Below are 18,362 nucleotides of genomic sequence, written 5' to 3'. Positions count from 1 at the left end.
ACACTAAATTTCTTAATTCTGTCTAGATAGGACTTCTATTGTCTGTGACCATCTAAGGAATGTAGGATTCTTTCCCCTTTGCTTTGAGGTACAGGGGAGAGAGACTGGTATTTGTATATCTTGGTTAAATGCTACTTCTGGGATTGTATATCTTGGTTAAATGTTACTTCTGGGATTATGTAAATATTGTAAGAGCGTTGCACCACAGGTATTAGTATTTCATCTGAGTATTCAAAACTTGCTAAACAACCAAATTGGCAGAAAGACAGCTTCAAAACAACAGTTTCAATAACAGGCTTTTACCATGTTGAATCCACAACATATGAAATATAGAGCTTTGCTGTTGTAAAAGTCAAGTGGCGTTGTAACTCCACAGCTTTAAAACATATGTTGTTTAGCAAGCTGTCTTTCCACCATTTTGGTTGTTTAGCAAGTTTTGAATACTCAGATGAAATACTAATACCTGTGGTGCAATGCTCTTCCAATATTTACATTGTTTTTTGTTCTGCTGAGCGTTCTTTAGCGGAATTCACTTCTTTTTCTGGATTTGACTTCTGGGATTATCACAGGCATGAAGGAGGGATTTGGAAGGCAGGTTCATAGGTGTTTACTAGGTTAGTGACCACAAGGGCCTTTTGAAGCCTAGCCATGCATCCCAAACTCTGACAAGTTCTGACACCCTTGATAAGTGTATGCATGGGCCTGGGAGATGAACCATTTACAGGTTACCTGTTTGCATCAGAGACATAGGTGCCAAATCAGGGATGAATTTCTGGTTTCCCATCCAATTGTCCAAGTTGCACTTGAATTAGATTAGGGAGGAACTCTGGATCACATGGATGGGGAGCCTGTTCCATAGATGGGGTAGTCTCTGGGATACATACCTATCTCTCCAGCAGGTCCTATTTACATCACAGGCAAGATCTTTAGAACAGGTAAATCTGGTGCTGTTTGTTTTGTGATATATGCAGGAGGTCCATTAGAGTGAGTCTGCCAATGCCCTGTATGCCAGTCATAGATCTCCCCTCAAAAGCCTGTAAGAGACAGTATACAGGGATAGGGCCTTGAGGCGGTCTGCACAGGACATATTACCTACACCCTGTATTCTTTTAGTGAGGAACCTCTGTGGACATTCCAGTTGTTGGATATGCCTGGTTAGGTACATACCAAAGGGGGCATTATAGTCAATGATAGGTCTGATGAATGCAGAATACAGTGGAACAATGACTTCCTTGAACTTAGATGCCATACCTTTGTTTATAAGTTACGCAACACAGAATGATTTCCTCACCACTGTAGACACGTGAGGATCAAAGGCTAGATTACTATCTATGCGTGTCCCTATGTCCCTGACTACTGGGTCAACTGTAAGGGGTGTGTTGTCAATATCATAGTTACCAGGGATGAATGACTTCCCAAAGGATACTATTATGCATTTCTTGGCATTTGGTTTTAGTCCATGACTCTGACACCAGTTGTTTGTCTGTGTCATCCCCTCCTGGAGAACATTTGTGTCAGTATGAGATTCAATGACAGCTCCTAATTTGCAATCATCTGCAAATTTAGTCAGCCAGAGACCACTGACATTGGTCTTGACTTCTGAAAAGTAAATGCTAAAAAGGAGCAGTCCAAGGACTGATCCCTGAGGGACTCCACTTGTGACTGGCCTCTTTGTAGAGGTGGACTCCCCAGTTCTAACTCCTGGGTCCTGTCTGTGAGCCAGTTGGCTATCCACCAGGTGACATATGGGTTTGTACCCAACCTCCTGAGTTTATCAACAATGCCTGAGTGGGGTATTGTATCAAGTGCCTTGGCCAAGTCAAGGTAGGCAGTGTGAACGATTTTGCCCTCATCCATTGCTTTGGTGACCTTCTCAAAGAAGTCCACCAGGTTGAGTAGGCATGATCTGCCCTTGACAAAGCCAAAATGGGTTTGGTCCAGTGTCTGGCAGTTTACTACCAGAGGAAACATTTTGTACACATACCAAGGTCCAGAGTTTGGAGACTCCTGGCTGAGCTCACTGGAATCAGAAATGTCTTCCAAGATAAGTATTTCAGATCTACAGATGATTCAAAGAGATTCAAAGTATTTCAGATCTACAGATGATTCAAAGAGATTCAAAGTTAATGTTTACATCATAAGCTTCAGGCTCGAGCCATAGTCTACCTCAGGGCTTGAAATGAAGGATGCCCTTAAATTCCTGAATGCTGGCAGTGCAGGAAAGCTGAGATGGCGGAAAGGTGCACTTTTACCAAAGTATATGCTAAGCCATTGGCAAACGGCTTGGAGAGATACTGAAGGATTGTAAGCACAATTACCTGTCTGGACTGCAGGTTCCTCATTTGGCAAAAGCTCTTCCTTTCAGCTATGCATGATTTCTGGTATTTGGTCTTCTTGCCTCCCTTGCAACACTTAGGGCATCTCTGGATTACAGGTGCCCAAAGGAAAGTATACTCATACTTCAAGTTGCTAGAGTCAAGGTGAACAGGCTGGGTTAGATGAGGGACCCCCCCTGCACTGCATTATGAAGTTTACATACTATGGCTGCAGAAAAGTTCTCTCTCTCTCTTGCAAACTGGATTAAATGGGAGAACCAGTGCTGCCCTGGTCAGAAAGGGGATACCACAATCATCTATGGCCTCTTTTCTTTTGTCTTCTTAATTACTCTGAGGAACAATGAAAAGGGAAGAAAACAGAGAAATAGACCTGTCCAGTTTAGAAAGAAGACATCCACTGCCCAAGGTTTCTTGTGAACTGCTCTGGAGTAGAATTTGTTCAACTGTGTATTATGTAAGGAAGCAAAGCAGATCTCCACTTGTTTATAGGTTCATAGGTAGGTACTAGGCTATCGGCCCAAGGGCCTACGTAAGCCTAGCCAACAAGGTTCCCTGGCTTACGCCACCCAAGAAAGTTATTTTCCTGTGCCACTGTCTAGCAGACACACAGAAGTGATCCCCAGGGTGTATTTCCTATTTCCCATCCACTCATCAAGATTTTTCTTGAAGAGTGCTAATGAAGAACCTTGCTTGACTTAGATGGGTTGCCTGTTGTAGAGTATGGGAAGTTTCTGGGACAGAAATCTATCCCTCCAACATGTCCTGTTTATTGTGGTGACAAGTTTAGGTCCCTAAAGCATGTAGCTTGGAGGGATTGGGATTTCTTTAGGTGTAGCATGTCCAACAGCTCTGGGTTTGACATAGCTTTATATGTTAGGAAGAGATCACCTCAGAATAGGCGATATGCTATGGAGTAAAGCTGGAGTTTTTTGAGACAGTCAGTGTAGGGCATTTGTTTGAGGCCAGTAATCCTCTTTGTGAGGTACTTCTGTGGTTTTTCCAGCTGCTGCAGATGTCTTGTGAGGTACATTCCAAAAGGGGCGTTTGTACTCTATAATGGGTCTAATGAGTGTCGAGTAGAGAGGAACAATGACCTCTTTTTTCCTGGATGATGAGGTGTGCCATGTAGAAGGACTTCCTGACTAAAAGGAGAGACTACTGTCCACCTGGGTCCCAAGGTCTCATCACATATTCGGTGTTAAGTAGATTGCTGCCTATGTGGTAGTTCATGAGTACAGAGTTTTGACCAAAGGGGATGACACTGCACGTTTTGGCATTGAGCTTGAGGCCATGGATCTGACACCAGGCATCTGTCTCAGCAAGGCCCTTCTGTAGGATGTCCACATCATTTGGGGACTTGACTATGGCTCCTAGTTTGCAGTCATCTGTGAACTTCATTAGCCAGAGGCCTTCTGTGTTAGCCTGTACTTCAAAGAAGTAGATACCAAACAGGAGAGGTCCCAGGACGGAACCCTGTGGTACTCCACTTGTCACTGCTTTGAGGTTAGATTTGGAGTCTGCAACTTTTACAGTGTGGGTTCTGTCAGTGAGCCAGTTGGCAACCCATCTTGTGACGTAGGGATTTATACCTAGTTTAGTGAGTTTAGCTATAATTCCAGAATGGGTGATGGTGTCGAAAGCCTTGGCGAGGTCAAGATAGGCTGTGTGAACTATTTTACCCTCATCTACGGCTTTGGTGACTTCCTCAAAGAAGTCGATCAGGTTCAGGAGGCATGATCTGCCTTTCACAAACCCGAACTTGGTGGAATCCAGAGTTTGGAGGTTGCCAATGTCTTTGTTTATGAGTTCCATGATGATATGTTCCATGGCCTTGCAGACCAGGCTCGTCAGGCTAATAGGTTGATAGTTCCCGGGATCAGTGGTGGCTCCCCCTCTGTGGAGTGGGATAACTGGTGCTGTGCGCCATTCAGTGGGCACAAAGCCTGATGCAAGGCTATTCTTGAACATGGTGCTTAAGTGGGGAGCCAGTTCGTTCTGAAGTTCATGTAAAACGCAGCCATGGATGCTGCGTTTTTGGCTTTAGAGAGTGCAGCTTTTACCTGCGTAGTTGTGATTACAGGGACTCTGCATTCTTCCTGTACAGATGTGGGCCCTTTGGGGGGTTAAAGTTAGCACTGAACCTATCTGACAGGATGTTGGCAATATTAGTTAGTTCTGTAATTTTCATGCCGTTGTGCTGTAACTCAGAGCAGATCTGGGTGTTGCCATTGAGATTCTTGACATAGCTATAGAATGCTTTGTGGTTGTCCTTAGAATTAGTGGCAATTTTTTCATAGTTAGCTTTGGAGGATCTTATAAGGGATCTCAGCTTCTTACCGAGGCTGACCAGGGAGCTCCTACACTCATGGGATTTTACTCTCTTTTGCAAGTTTCTTCCTTCTGTTGTACAGTTTGTTTATGGCAGGGGACCACCAGATTGGCTTCCTTTTTTTGGAGGATAGAGTCTTGGTTCTGTTTGGGATAGCATGATCCATGCAGTCGTGTAAGTGCTTACACACAGTGCATTTGTGTAGGATTCAGCAGTCGTAACTGTACTGTCCATCTGCATGGGTGTCATGAAGTTCACCACTTCTGTCTTAACAAACAAAGTTGGCTTTGGAGAAATTTTTTACCGTGATTTCCTTAATGGGGGGTGGGGGTGGGATGTGGATATCAAGGGTGATTAGCTTATGGTCGGATCGGACCAACGAGGAGTTGACTTCAGGTGTGGAACACCGGTCACTCATGTTGGTAATGACTAGGGTCTAGGATACTGTTGCCCCTGTTGGGGGTGTGGATAAGTTGATCCAGGGCATTGGAGTTTATGAATTCCAGAAAGCGTTGAGCTAAGGAGTTGGTACACGAGTAGTTTTCCCAGTTAATGGTGGGGTAGTTGAAGTTGCCCATTATTAGGGTGTTTGGATGAACCCTAATATTTTCCAGTACATCAAGAAAAGAGGAGTGGGAATCCTGGGGCATTGTGGGGGATCTATAGCAAGCTACAATTTGGATTGCAGTTTTGCCCAGAGTTAGTTGCACTTGGATAACCTTGGATGCATTATGCTGAGCAACTAGCCTGGAGGTGTGGATATCCTTAATGAATATGGACACACCTCCGCCTTTGGTATTTCGGTCCAGATTACATGGCTGAAAAGTGTGGTATGAGTTATAGCCTGGTAGTGCAGGGCTGCTCTCTGGAGCCTTGAACCAGGTCTCAGCCACTGCACAGATATCAATGTTCTCCATTTCAAGGGGTGCCTCGAGTGAGTGCATTTTGAGATTTAGACTTCTAACATTGAGTAGTATTACCTTCAGTTTTTGCTTGCCTGTTCCTGTTACGGTGGTGAATTTGTCATTTGAACCTTGCCTAAAAAAGGCACTATAGGGGCAGCAAGAGCCTTAGCCAGTATCTGGAATCCCAGGGGCGACAGGTGCAGGCCATCTGTGGCAAAGCATTGTGGTCTGTCGACCATGTCATCCCAAGCAGGCAGATACTGGATCCCCTTAAAATGACACCAGAAGCTTAGCCAATTGTTGGAAGTCAATCATTTTGTCCTTGTACTGCAGTATAATTCTGGGCAATGGCAGAATGCTACTCAGGGCTAGGGTCATACCTGCCTGGGCTACAAGATCGGAGAGGTCTTCCATGTCTCTTTTCATGTAGTCCAGGGAGGTACATCTCAGGTCATTCACACCAATATGGACAATGACAGAGTCATATTTGTACTTGTTGTGGAGAGACCTGAGTGCGTGAGTTATGTGGCGGATCCTGGCACCAGACAGGCAGCTGACAGTAACCTTCTCCTTGTTTAGCCTGGTGAGTGGGACATCAGTGTGCCTGACAATAGAGTCACCTATGACTAGTGTGTTGGTACGTTGTTTTGCCTTATTGGCTGTGGTTGAGTGGCACACTGAGTCTGTGGGCTGTGTGTCATTTGGGTTGTGTTGGGGGATGGAGATTGTTTGCGTTTCTGCTTTGCAGGTCTCTGTTGCTTAGACAGATTATTATTGAGAGCCTCCGCAAATGTTTTTCTGTTACTATGTGTGGATTTTGGTGGTGTTGATTTAGTGAGACTATGTAATGAGTGTGGTGTGGTGCAAATCCTTCTCATGATTGTCAAGTTCAGTCTTGGTTGGAGAGAGCTTTATCTCCAGTTTCGCTAGATAAGTGCATCTCTCACAGGTTGTAGTGTTGGGTGGTAGGAGGAGAGGGTTGTCTGTGTACATAAAGCAATTTCTACATTGCCTCAAGATGCCCAGATTCATCAGATATACAGGAGGAACACTGGGAGCTGACCCTTGGACATGCCTGAATAAAAAAACTATTTTCCTCTATTTACCAGGTCCAGAAATATTTCCTACTGTAGCATCTATCTGTGTGGGTCTGCAGAGGTCCCTCCTATTCTGCAGTTGAGTTCTCTTCTGAAGAAATGTAAGCCGTAATCAAGAGTAGACAATTTCAGGGCATTATCTCATGTCTGCTTGGCTAGCCTACGTAAGTGTTACGAGTGTGTTGTCAATGGTGCCACATCACTGTGGTACTGTCTGTAATTACTCTTGGAGTCCCTAGCACCCAGACTGCTTTAAAGGCTTTCTGAGTATACTGAATTGCTAGTGTGTCCATCAGAAATATATTCATTACATCTGCAGTTGCATTCCAAGTGCACTACACTGACACTATAGCGTGGGCTCTCAAGGCTTGATCTGAGGCACCTGTGAAGACAGACTGGTTGGGATGGTTTGCTTAAAGGGTGTACTCATTTCTATGAATCTGGTTGATCCACCTGTCCAATTGTTTCCTAACACATGGCAACATTAGAATCACTGTCTCCAAAAGCTAGCACTGCTGGTTCTAGAAGGTCTGTAGAAAGCACTGTAACTTCATCATGTGCAGTCTGGCTAATGAAAACATCACGGTCAAGGTCACATGATTAAAATGTCGAGAACCTCTCTGGCAGTCAACAGTCTTGACTGCAATCTTTTTGAAAAAATACAGTTGAGTCTGCTTTCTATAAAAGCAGGAAGACTCTGCACGTGCCTGTACTGAGGAAAGCTACTAGGAATACATTACTCTGGCTGGGGCACAGATTGACTTTTGCATGTTGAGGGTGAGCCCTAGTCTGTATAGGTACTGTAGGGTATAGATTAGGGCCCTCTGCATTTCTTTTAAGAATTCGGTCTAGATGAGATTATCATTCAGGTAGGGCCAAATGTGAATACCCTTGGTTCTATAGTGTCATTACTGGGCCATACACGTATTTATTTTTTTTACTGACATTTGTTTATAAGGAAAGTTTGAATGGGTCATAAATACCCATTTTCAGCGGAGACCTGGGTAGAAAAGCTCCAGAGAGTTGCATACCATCAAATAAAAGAGTAGTACAGATGCAATGAAAAAGTATACATACATACAGCATGAGGAGACTCTACAGATATAATAAAAGAAAAAACTGCAATTAAATATGGCAATCAGTATATACAAATGTATTAGAAACACAGTCTACTATGCAAGGAAATAAAACATAGTCGTCCTTAAGAAAGGGTAAGTTTTGAAAAGGTATAGGTAGATTGCAAGATGAAAGGTTAGTAAGAACATAAAGTATTTCTTGACGCAGATCATCAGTTGAACACAATGGGTATAGCAGCTAAGTAAGAGGGAAAGAATGTAAACTGAATGCACAATCCTTCTGCCACAGACCTCAGATCAAGACTTTTAATACTTGAATATTAGGTAGGCAGGGTTACCAGGAACGCCTTAGGGCTTACCCTGAGAAGCAATGTTTGTAGAGTTAATATTCTGAATTTTACGACTTTCAAAACATGGTTTAGTTTTTGTCAGGTCCAAAATGGAACTCCAAGGGTTTCCCTTTTTTGGTACTCCAAAAAAACTGGGAATAAACACCTTTTGCTTCCTGACCTTAAGGTACCCCATTCTGCGGTTCCTGGGCTAGAATCTCTTCTAGGATCTGTATTACCAAGTGTTCTTGTTACTTTTGGACTCCAGGGGATCCCTTGCTCTAAGAGGAACTGGTGTTTGTAACCACTGGCTGTAATGTTTAGAACCCATTTTTCTGTGGGTAAGCTGTACCACTGCCGGTAACAAGAGGCTAACCTGAGAGCTATCCTTTGTCCAGACTTTGTTGGGAAAGTGGGGTAAAGGATCAGATGGGGAATTTTGGGGTTAGGGATTACTGGCAAATGGCCATGTCAGCCCTGTGCCTCCTTTTGTCTTCCTGATAAAAAATTCCCTTTAGGTATACCATTCTAACTTTCCAGTTATTTCTCTTTTCCTTGCTTCTGATAAAAAAGTCCATGGTCTTCTATCTGTCCACTAACTTCTTAAATACATTGTAGGCCAGGGGTCCAAACAGCATCGCTCTATCCAGGGGAGCACTCAGCAGGTGCCCCATCATATCTTCAATCACAGACTCTGTCCTCAGTCAGGAATGCCTCCTAAGCATTGACCCTATAGCAACAGCAGCACTGGATGCTGCTTCTACAACACCATAACCCTATTTTACAGCATATTTTTCTAACTATAGCAAAGTCTGAAAATTTCATAGTTTCATCCTGCACTCCCCTACACCTTCCAAAGACTTTTTTCTGCTCCCCATAGTACCTCACCTGATGGCTCCTCCACCTGCCTATAGCGCATTTGTTCCTGTTGGGACTTCCAATCAGCACCCTGCTCCTCAGTGAATGTTGGATAATGAGGACTGGTGCAGCTGCACTGCAGGTCAGCCTATCCCTGGCTCAGCTAGCTTGCACTGCAGGTCAGCCTATCCCTGGCAACTCTTGAGCTGCATTCTTCTGAGGGAAAGTGGGCTGTCAAATGTTGATTTCCTCTCAGCTTACCAATGGGAATGCACTTGGACAGTACTGGCTTGGTAGGCTCAGATTCTACTGGGTACAACACCTAGTGCCTATGTGGGAAGCCAAACATTTCCTTACTACCAGCATGGGTAACCCAACATTAGCTGCTCATTTCCACCCTCTCTTAGCCAGCTGCCACAGGCACTTAAGCCACTAATCAAATTACGAGTTGCCTGCACTGAAATCAGTGCTATATCCCTTTATTCCACAGAGGACATGTTACTGATATTTTAAGAATGTGTGTTTTTGGCAGCTGAGAGCCCAGGGTTGCTAACGCTTAAACTTTTTGGTATATCCATCTAGCAATCTGCATTCCTTATCATTTGGGAGTATACTGCATCCTGGATCCAGTCAAACTCCCTTAGTGGATTCCAGGGATCACATTTCTGGATCTTCAGCAAGGCTTTTTATAGGAATTTATAAGGGGCATGAACTCTGTTACGGGCAGGGGATTGGGAGCCCAGATGCAAATCAGTAGCCTCTAAGATATCCAGGAGATCTTCCTGTAATGGAGGAATAGCTACTGGCTTTGGAGGTCCAAACAGTGGAAATTCCATGTCCCTTTTCTGGATAACTGAGACTTCATGTGCTTGCTATGGGAAATGATCTGTCATACGGCAGAGACAATCTCCAAAGGACAGGTCCTTGGTGTTGAGTCAGAGACCTGGGTGCCCTCTCTGTATGCATCAAAGAACAAAAGAAATGACATCTGTGATCCATAGTCTAGATTCTCTTCCTTTATTCTGGGAATCTATATCTTTCAGTGAGAGTTCTTGCATCCTTTTTTGGAAGGCCTGTCTCCAGACACATATGGCTATCAACCAGGCTGTAGACTCTGCAGAAATTGCAAAAATCTCTGCGCCAGCTTTGCCCATTATTTATTTTTAATTATTTATTTAACATTTGTTTACCGGGAAAGTCCAACTGGACACAGGTCCTTTTTCAGCGGAGGCCCAGGGAGAAAAGCTCCATGAGTAACAGCAATTTTCATGCACACATTACAATAATCAATAAAGTATAAAGTAAACAAAATGTAGTATACATAACACACAAAATTTGTTGCATCTTGACAACAAAACCTAGGCTTTGAACATAGCAGGTACTATTTGTAAAGTATGACTTATGTCAAGATACAAGGTTACGACAGGTTGGTAGGAATAAAGGATTACACACTGGGGAAGAAGTTGGACATGGTTGGGTATACTATGATGTATGAGAGCATTCATGAGGGTTTAGTACAGGAACATTGCCACTTATTTTTTTAGATAAGCTTCAAGTGACGGCTTAAAGTGGTTAGTGGATGAGACTGAGAGAATGGATTTAGGAAGGGAGTTCCATATACGAGATATATAGTTGGAAAATAAAGATTCTCCTGCAGTGTTGTTGGCCTTGGAGACGGTGAGTAACTTCTTATTGTTAGAGCGAAGTGGTCTGCTGGAACTGTAAGGAAGGATGAGATATTTGTAGTGCAGGGATTCTAGTTGGTTGTGTTACAATTTTGTAAGTTAGAGAGAGTTTGTTGTAAAGAATAATATTAGGAAGCTCAAGACAGTCTAGTATCCTTAAAACTGTACAATGATGTGTTCTATATGGGCAGTCAGATGCAAACTTAGCAATTTTATTATAACATGCTGCTAGCTTAGATAAGTCAGTTTTCCTTAGATTAGTTAAAACTGGAGAGGCATATAAGTAGAGTGGAGAGCAGATGGGTTTGTGCTAATGTAATTTTGGCCACTGTGGTCAGGAACCTTTTGTGCCTATACAGACTTCCAAGTTTCTTATGGACTTTTTTTATAGTTAGGGAGATATGCAAGTCAAAATTTACGGTATTGTCTATTTCCACTCCAAGAAGCTTTGTATGGATTGTTGGGGAGATAACAGTACTGTCTTTGTCTATTATGTTAAATGTTAGGCATGAGATAGATGTGATAGATGTCTTGTTAGGTTGGAAGAGTAATAATTTAGTTTTGTTTGGGTTCAGGATTAGATGGGCATTGGCTAACCATGTTTCAACAGAAGTGAAAGATTCCTGTGTTTTGAAATGAAGACTTGACAGAGAAGTGACAGGGGGTGAGGCTGGAGTCCCACTAGGTTGTAGCTCAAGCCTGACATGACACCCTTGGACCCACATTTCCCTCACACAGCCATCCAAACTCCCTGTTCACGTTTATCTTCTTTTATTTTGAGGGGATGTCTGTCATGTCTACCATCTGACACCATGAAGGACTTCAGAAAGATGGTCAGAAGTCTCTTTTTGTTCAAGTTGGCTTGGGCAACTAGAAGTTTTATCTGAACTTTTTTACAAACATTTACCAATTTTTTTGACAAAATATAGAGTATGATACAATTTGGCAATCCACATGCATGGTGCCACTAGTTGCTGATGGCAAGTCCGAGTTAACGTAAACATTGTTCCCAAAGGTACATCAGGGATTTTACCCAACACCAGTGCCCAAATCACATTTGTCAAGTGTAGAAATTCAAATAGGTCATCACTCTGTTTTTAAATTTTGAGAGATTAATGAAATCCAAACCTACTACACATCATATTATTAGTAACTAGATTATACAAGACCAAACTGCTCTAGATTTGTATTTTAGGTAGAAACAGACAGGAAAAAGGCACAAGATACAAAAAAATGAAAAAGAAATACCAATAAAGTCATTTTAGCTACATTTCCCATAGAGTAATTCCACATTACCCAACCATATCTAAATTATTGACTCTAGTTTTGTGTTAGGATTAAAATCTTAAGCTGTTGAGCCACTGCCATTTTCAGAGTTATTTCTACTAAACAATACTTTCTTTTCCTTCCCAAACATCCCATTTCATTGTGTGAAGTGACTTGGCCTAGTTTTCACTGCATGCTTTTCCAGCTGTTCTAAGTCAGCTAACATTTGCAACCTCACCAACAGACTGTTCCCGTCGGTTTTCCAGTTTCTAGTTACAGCATTTTGAGATAATAGCTACAACAAAGCTAATGCCTTTGCATGTAGTTTTATCTTGGCATCATCCACCCCAGCTGAGGAGAAAATTATTTTCCTGTAAGTACCACCCCAATTCAAGAATATTCCAAATCAATTGCTGCAAGTCCATTTCATTTTAAAGATATCCAATTTACTGCATCACCAAAATATTTGTCCTCAGTCCCCTTCTCTGGTCTGAATTACTTTGCCAGCACTGAGGACTGGATTCAGGAAACAGCCAATGGTGTCTATGTGGGGTGAAAAAAATATTTGTGGAGGCACCTTCTGGCAAAAATTATAACCTTTCTGGACTTGGTAACTATTTTAGGGGCCTTACAGATATCTTTTCAATGGGCATCTAAGAGCCTCAATCCCAGGTATTCTTCCCATGTCAGAACTCTATTTACATTTCATCATCACTTATCTGTTACCAATGCTATACATAAGGTGCTGATCAGACCCTTAGGCGGATATTCTACTACTCTGGAGTCTATCAGGATTTTTAGCAACTCTGGTATCTGTAATCCTGGGTTTCTAGAATGTTCTCAAAATTTGGTACAGACCTGATAAAAGTCCCCTAGGACAATGTAATTCCTTCCTAAGTAGCTGGAATCTATTGCATACCTCTACCCAGCTTAGCCTGCCCCTTGTGCGAGTCCTGAAGGTCTTCTCAGTAATAAAATCTTCTATGCCCTGACCACTATATATTTGTCACTTGAGGACTGATGGGTGGCCAGAGGGTTTAGTATATCAGAAGGTGCCAATTCAAAACTCCTCAGCTTACAGTCATTAGTGCTCAATAATCCCAGCAAGACCTCAACCAAATGCTGTAAACACCTGGATCCATCCCTCAGATAAATGCATTTGCACCCATTTATCTTTTCCACCAAGGATGTATTTCTTATCTGTTGGAAAATCATCTGTTTCCATCTTAATATTAGGTAGGATTCTGTAATCTATACATCAGCTGCAACTGGGCTGCTTTAAAGTAGTTATGCAAGTTGCGGACTGCTAGACCACTAGCATACTAACAGCACCATTTTTTCCATTTGACTCTGGGGCGTTTATTATTCCAAATGCACTTCATAACTTCTCTTTAAAGTCTATTGCAAAAAAGCCTGACCAGGTCATATAGAAAGGACTGAGCAGGACAAAGAATAAATGGAACTATAAACAGTTTGACTGCCAGTATCCTACTATCCAAATCACAGTCAACTGTTTTCCATTTTTATAACAGGCTAATGATTTTCATTCTGGTATCTTCCCAGGATATGAGGGGTCATTGCCTAGGACTCTGTTCAATCCATACTCCCAAGTATTTAATTCAAAAGTGTCCCCAAAGAGAAGGATAATGAAACAGCTGTATCAAATCATAGGGTAGGGATGAAATGAATAGTTAGCTCTGGTTTTGTCTTAATTACACCTGTAGCCTAATGATTTTCCTGATGCTTGTTTCTTAAGTTATTCACCAATTTCACTGACGATATTGGTTTTAAAAATGCTTAGACTTCTTCTTCAATGTGGTACTTGTCTGCTTGCTCTTGAGACATGGCTGGCCAGGCAGACTAATGAACACCATTTCTCTGAACAGTGTATTGTGCATGCAGTGAACTTGGCAAGAAAAAATTAAAGATGGCTTAGCATACTTTACCTTTGTATATCTGGTACATAGGAATGCCCAAGGTAAGGATGACACCAAACTGGCTCAGCTCTAAAAAATCTGGCTGAATGTCGGACCTCAGCCTACAGCAGTTTTTACTAAGGTTATGATTACAACTGTGAACATGATCATCATCACTTTCTTCTTCTGAAACATTACGGGAGCTTTGAGAACTGATGGATGGGGTCCACCTACCTTGACTATGGAAAATAATTTCAGTTTCCTCTAGATGTCCTCTAGGATCTCATAAGTATACCCCCCTAAAGAGGGCTCAAAAATCTGTCTTTTGTGGAAATAAAACTCTTAATCTGAATCTGCAATATAAAAACACACCAAAGAGGAAAAAGCTCTGCCTACTACACCCAGCAGTATTAAGGTCTATGGTCAATAATGTAAGCACACATTTCCAAATCTTTAACCATTCTGTGGATTCAGGTCAGGAATGCAGCTTCTATAAAGCATGTTTCACTAGGGAGGCTTGAGACTGGAAAAGCAGTTAGCAGATGGAGTGTGGGCCAATAAAAGGATCTTAACTGCTATACAGTAAAGATTTTAATTAAAGCACACCAACTGGCCTTTAAATTAGGCAGGATCTGTGGTAAATAGGCACTGCATAAGTAAGAAGGCTTTGATCACCTCTAGTCTTATCCAGCTGATGGGCCGAAGTTCTAATGTTAATTCCTTATGTTGTGCTGAAAGCCTTTGGCAGACCAGGTAGTATCCAATGGTCCTGACTCATTATTATCACGTAACAGCATGAACATATGGAAGATCTCCACTTATGCACTGAATGTGGGTTAGTTTCAATAATGATACCCAACAGAAGTACAGTTATGTGCATTGCACATACCATAACAAAAGACGTTTGAAATCCTCACTGGTGCAATAACCTATAGCTATTTGAGTTGTATCCTGCCCAGGATATGGTGATTGGCCTATCTTCAAAAGTCTCTGGCTTCCTTCCACATACAAACCCAGTGCTGCTGTCTTTCAAGATGCACCGGGAGAAAACATCTGCTTGGGCACCAGCTTCTTCAAGATTTTCTTGCTGCCCAAGACAGAGTACCTGTAGGTTTCGCAGGACAGAGTTGGCTCAGATATTCCATTTCTGGCAGACAAGTTCCCTTGGAGAACTATTTTTTTTTTCTATTTTTTTGACAGAAATTGGGACTCTGTCTCTAAGAACACTGGCAATTTGCAGTGCTGACATTTTATTGGAAATTTTCTTATATGAATTATTTTTAGTAACTGAGGTTATTAACTAGGTCTGGTGCACTTTTGTAAGAAAAAAAGTACTGCTTTTGTACTTTTTATGAGTGAAATGAAGGTATTATATCTTTAAAGAGACAAAGTGCATTCTGATGCTTGTGTACATTTTGTGACAACTTACCTTCATTTGTACTTAACTGCGTGATACTTTTTGTAAAAAGTGACTTCTGAATTGCAAGAGACTAAAGTGTAATGGTTGTTCACTCAAGAAACATTTGGGAGACTGTGTAGAGAAGTTTAACTGCTTACAAACAGAAGACGAATGAGCTTCTCTCTCTCAGAAGGTAAATGGACACCTTTATTTGTCGTCTATGGGTAAGTACTATCCTCTTCACAGTGTAAGCCACTTCTACAATTAACAACATTCTAAAGAAGTAAACTCCTGCTAAACACTTTATAAGGGCTCCTTGATCATTTTTTTTGTTAGGTCCACTAAATGCAAACTTATAGATCCCACTTCTGCAGCTTTTAGGTCTATCTTATGTACCTTGAGCAAGGTACAAAATTTGTTGTCTTTCATTATTCAAGACCTTAAATTAACAAAATATCTTTCCAGCTATATAGAACATGCATTACATAAAAAAATAAAATACCATAACTTACAAAGAAATTTTTTCTTCTTAAAGAGTGGAAATTCATGGAAGACTTCCCAGAATATCTTCACGGTGGGATGTTCAGCTGAATAATCCCCTTTGTACACAGCATTCTGATAAAAACAAACAATTTAAGATTACTAGCTAGAAATGGCAAAAGTTTATTTAGTGACAGACTACAAATTAAGGGGTTACAATCCTTCACTACATACTGCACTTGTATCATAGAAAGTATGCAGAAACGTATGACCCTTTTATTGTTCTGATGAATAAAAGAAGCAACAATGAACAATGTAGCACCTTCTGTGCCAAATTTAGTACAGTTATGGAACAGTGCCACTGATTGGTTTCTGAAATATACAAACAAGCCAAGTATACAATTTAAACTGCGTATCTGATGTCCAGAGAAAAACTTAAAAACAAGGAGTTCACATTTGCATAAAACAATGCCTGTGAAGCAATACAGGTTCTTCTTTCGGCTTTTCACGGTTAGAGGTCGTCACAGCGGAACTCCAGTCCACTAAGGATTGGCAGATTTTTTTTTTTACGGGTGCCGAGGTGCCAGCTCAATGCCCAACCTTCAATGAAGGCACTCCCATTCTACGCATGTCTTTCGAATGCCACTCGACTGCGGGGAGGACATGCAGACTCCACACAGAAGGCACTCCAGCCAAGAATCGAACAGGAGAACCTCTTGCTGTGAGGCAACAATGCTACCGCTGCACCACCATGGCTAAATCTGTGAAGCAATATATTCACTGTTAATTTAATACATTTTCCATCTTTACATCAAGCTATTGTTCATTGTAGAGCAGTAAACACTATGCACACGAACATATAAAACCATTTATACAGACTTTATAGATAGCTATTTAAAATACTGGGATTTGGATTGCCGAGTCCCAAAATGTGGAGACCAAATGTTTGAAAATACGCATCAACACATATAAAGCCCAACACTACCATTTCTCAGAGGTAAGGCAGTCTCAGAGTTGGGATATAGATAAAAGTTTGCAGGTGGGGGGCTTGTACCTCTGCAAAAAAACAAATTTAATGGAGGAGAGAGATGTTCAATATTACATGACTCTGCAAACAGTCTCGACATGTCTAAAGGGAGCCAATTTTAAAATTACACAATATCTGGCAGTCCAGATCTTGCACTTCAATCCACTATCATTTGCTGAAGTTCCTGTTCAGAGTCTGCTTGTAATGCCACATTGTCTACATAAAGTAGCTATGTTGATCTGTCGCCTCCGACCTGTTTGGTAAAATAGCCCATCACCAGTATGAATAGCAGTGGGCTCAGAGATGAACCTGTGGAACAGTGTTAATTTTTGAGTCACTGGGTAACTGCACATAAACTACAGCAATTCTGCCAATGTTTTTGGGAATTCAAACCAGCACAGTCTGCCAAAATCAGCTTTCTTGGGACCTTGTCATATGCTTTTTTCAAGTTTAGGAATGCCCAGTTGGACTCTTCCCTTATCTTCTACATCATTTATTTTACTGCAAGCATCAGGTTGATTGTGCTGCATCCTGTTTTAAATCCAAACTGCTCATTTCATGTCTTACTCTCTACTGTTGTACATATTTATCAATCACTTTGTCTAGCACTTTCATGAAGTGACAGAAGTTTGACAGTTCTGTACTGCCCACTATTGAGAATGGCTGTTTGTTCTTGTACACTGCCATTAGAATGCTTATTCCCAAGTCATCTGGGAAGCACCTTTCTCTTCATATTACTGAGTATCTGCAGGAGCTACTTTTCCCAAACTCCAAAACATCATCATATCTGTCATGCCTTCATCGGAGATTGTTGCCCTCCATGACTTCATCTTCCTTAGTCCTGCAGTTATGTCTTCTAGAACAGGCTCTTCTGGTTTCATCCTAGGCCATGCACATCACAGTGCAGCTTCTGTGGAGTTTTCTTCCTTCAGAAGCTGGTGGAAGTAGTCCTTCCATCTGCCTTTGATGTCCTGTGAACTGCTGAGCAGACTGTTGCTGGCAACTCTTATGAATGGTACCATGTTGATGGTAGTGGTGATTCCTAGCTGTAACCACTGATCACCTACTTGCCATCTCACTGACAGTAGAAAATATCTTCTGAGCCTGTGTCAATAAGTCTTCACAGGCAGCACACTTGGTTTTGATGCTACAAGACTAGAAGGCTGTGGGTTTTATGTTCAGTCCAAATTATTGAATTATTAGCACTGCAGAAATGCATAAAAGGGGGTACTGCATTCCTGAGTATGACAACTTTTACATGAAATATTAAACAGAGGCCTCTAGGCCAAACTTCAGATTCCCAAGGTGGAGCTGGATCTTTGAAAGGGGGGGGGGGCATAACAGAAAGGTGCTTTTTAGAACAGTCTTGCATAGCTTGTGAGACGCTAGAGAATGTTCCTGAAATATAATGTGAAAGTTCAAAATAGCCACTAAATGTACCTTGAAAGTGGTGAAACTAGAGCCTGAGTCAAACAGAGATGCAAGAAAGCACACGTCTGCTTTTAGTACTGAGAAAGGATCAGTATTTTGCAGACAAGACCAAGAAAAAAAATTTCCACACTGCGAAAGATGTTAGGAGTAGAAGCCTTTTGAGAGGCCATTTAACATTCTGAAAATCTGGTTAGGATAAGAGTTATACTTGGCCATCAATGGAATTGG

General features: G+C 41.7%; 1 protein-coding gene across 1 annotated transcript in view; it reads right to left on the bottom strand.

Annotated features, from left to right (window-relative positions):
- The window catches only part of HERC3 (HECT and RLD domain containing E3 ubiquitin protein ligase 3), a 1,624,372-nt gene that overhangs the window by 116,335 nt on the left and 1,489,675 nt on the right, over nucleotides 1–18,362 (bottom strand). Inside the window, exon 27 of the mRNA XM_044060395.1 lies at nucleotides 15,709–15,811. Within this exon, the coding sequence (XP_043916330.1) occupies nucleotides 15,709–15,811 (103 nt within the window). The remainder of the gene's footprint in view (nucleotides 1–15,708; nucleotides 15,812–18,362) is intronic.

The sequence above is a fragment of the Protopterus annectens genome, chromosome 2.part0 (genome assembly GCF_019279795.1).
Source record: "Protopterus annectens isolate FY-2018-M chromosome 2.part0, PAN1.0, whole genome shotgun sequence".
Taxonomy (NCBI): Eukaryota; Metazoa; Chordata; order Ceratodontiformes; family Protopteridae; genus Protopterus; species Protopterus annectens.
Note: the sequence above shows the minus strand (reverse complement) of the source record. Positions and strands in the feature narration are given on the sequence as shown.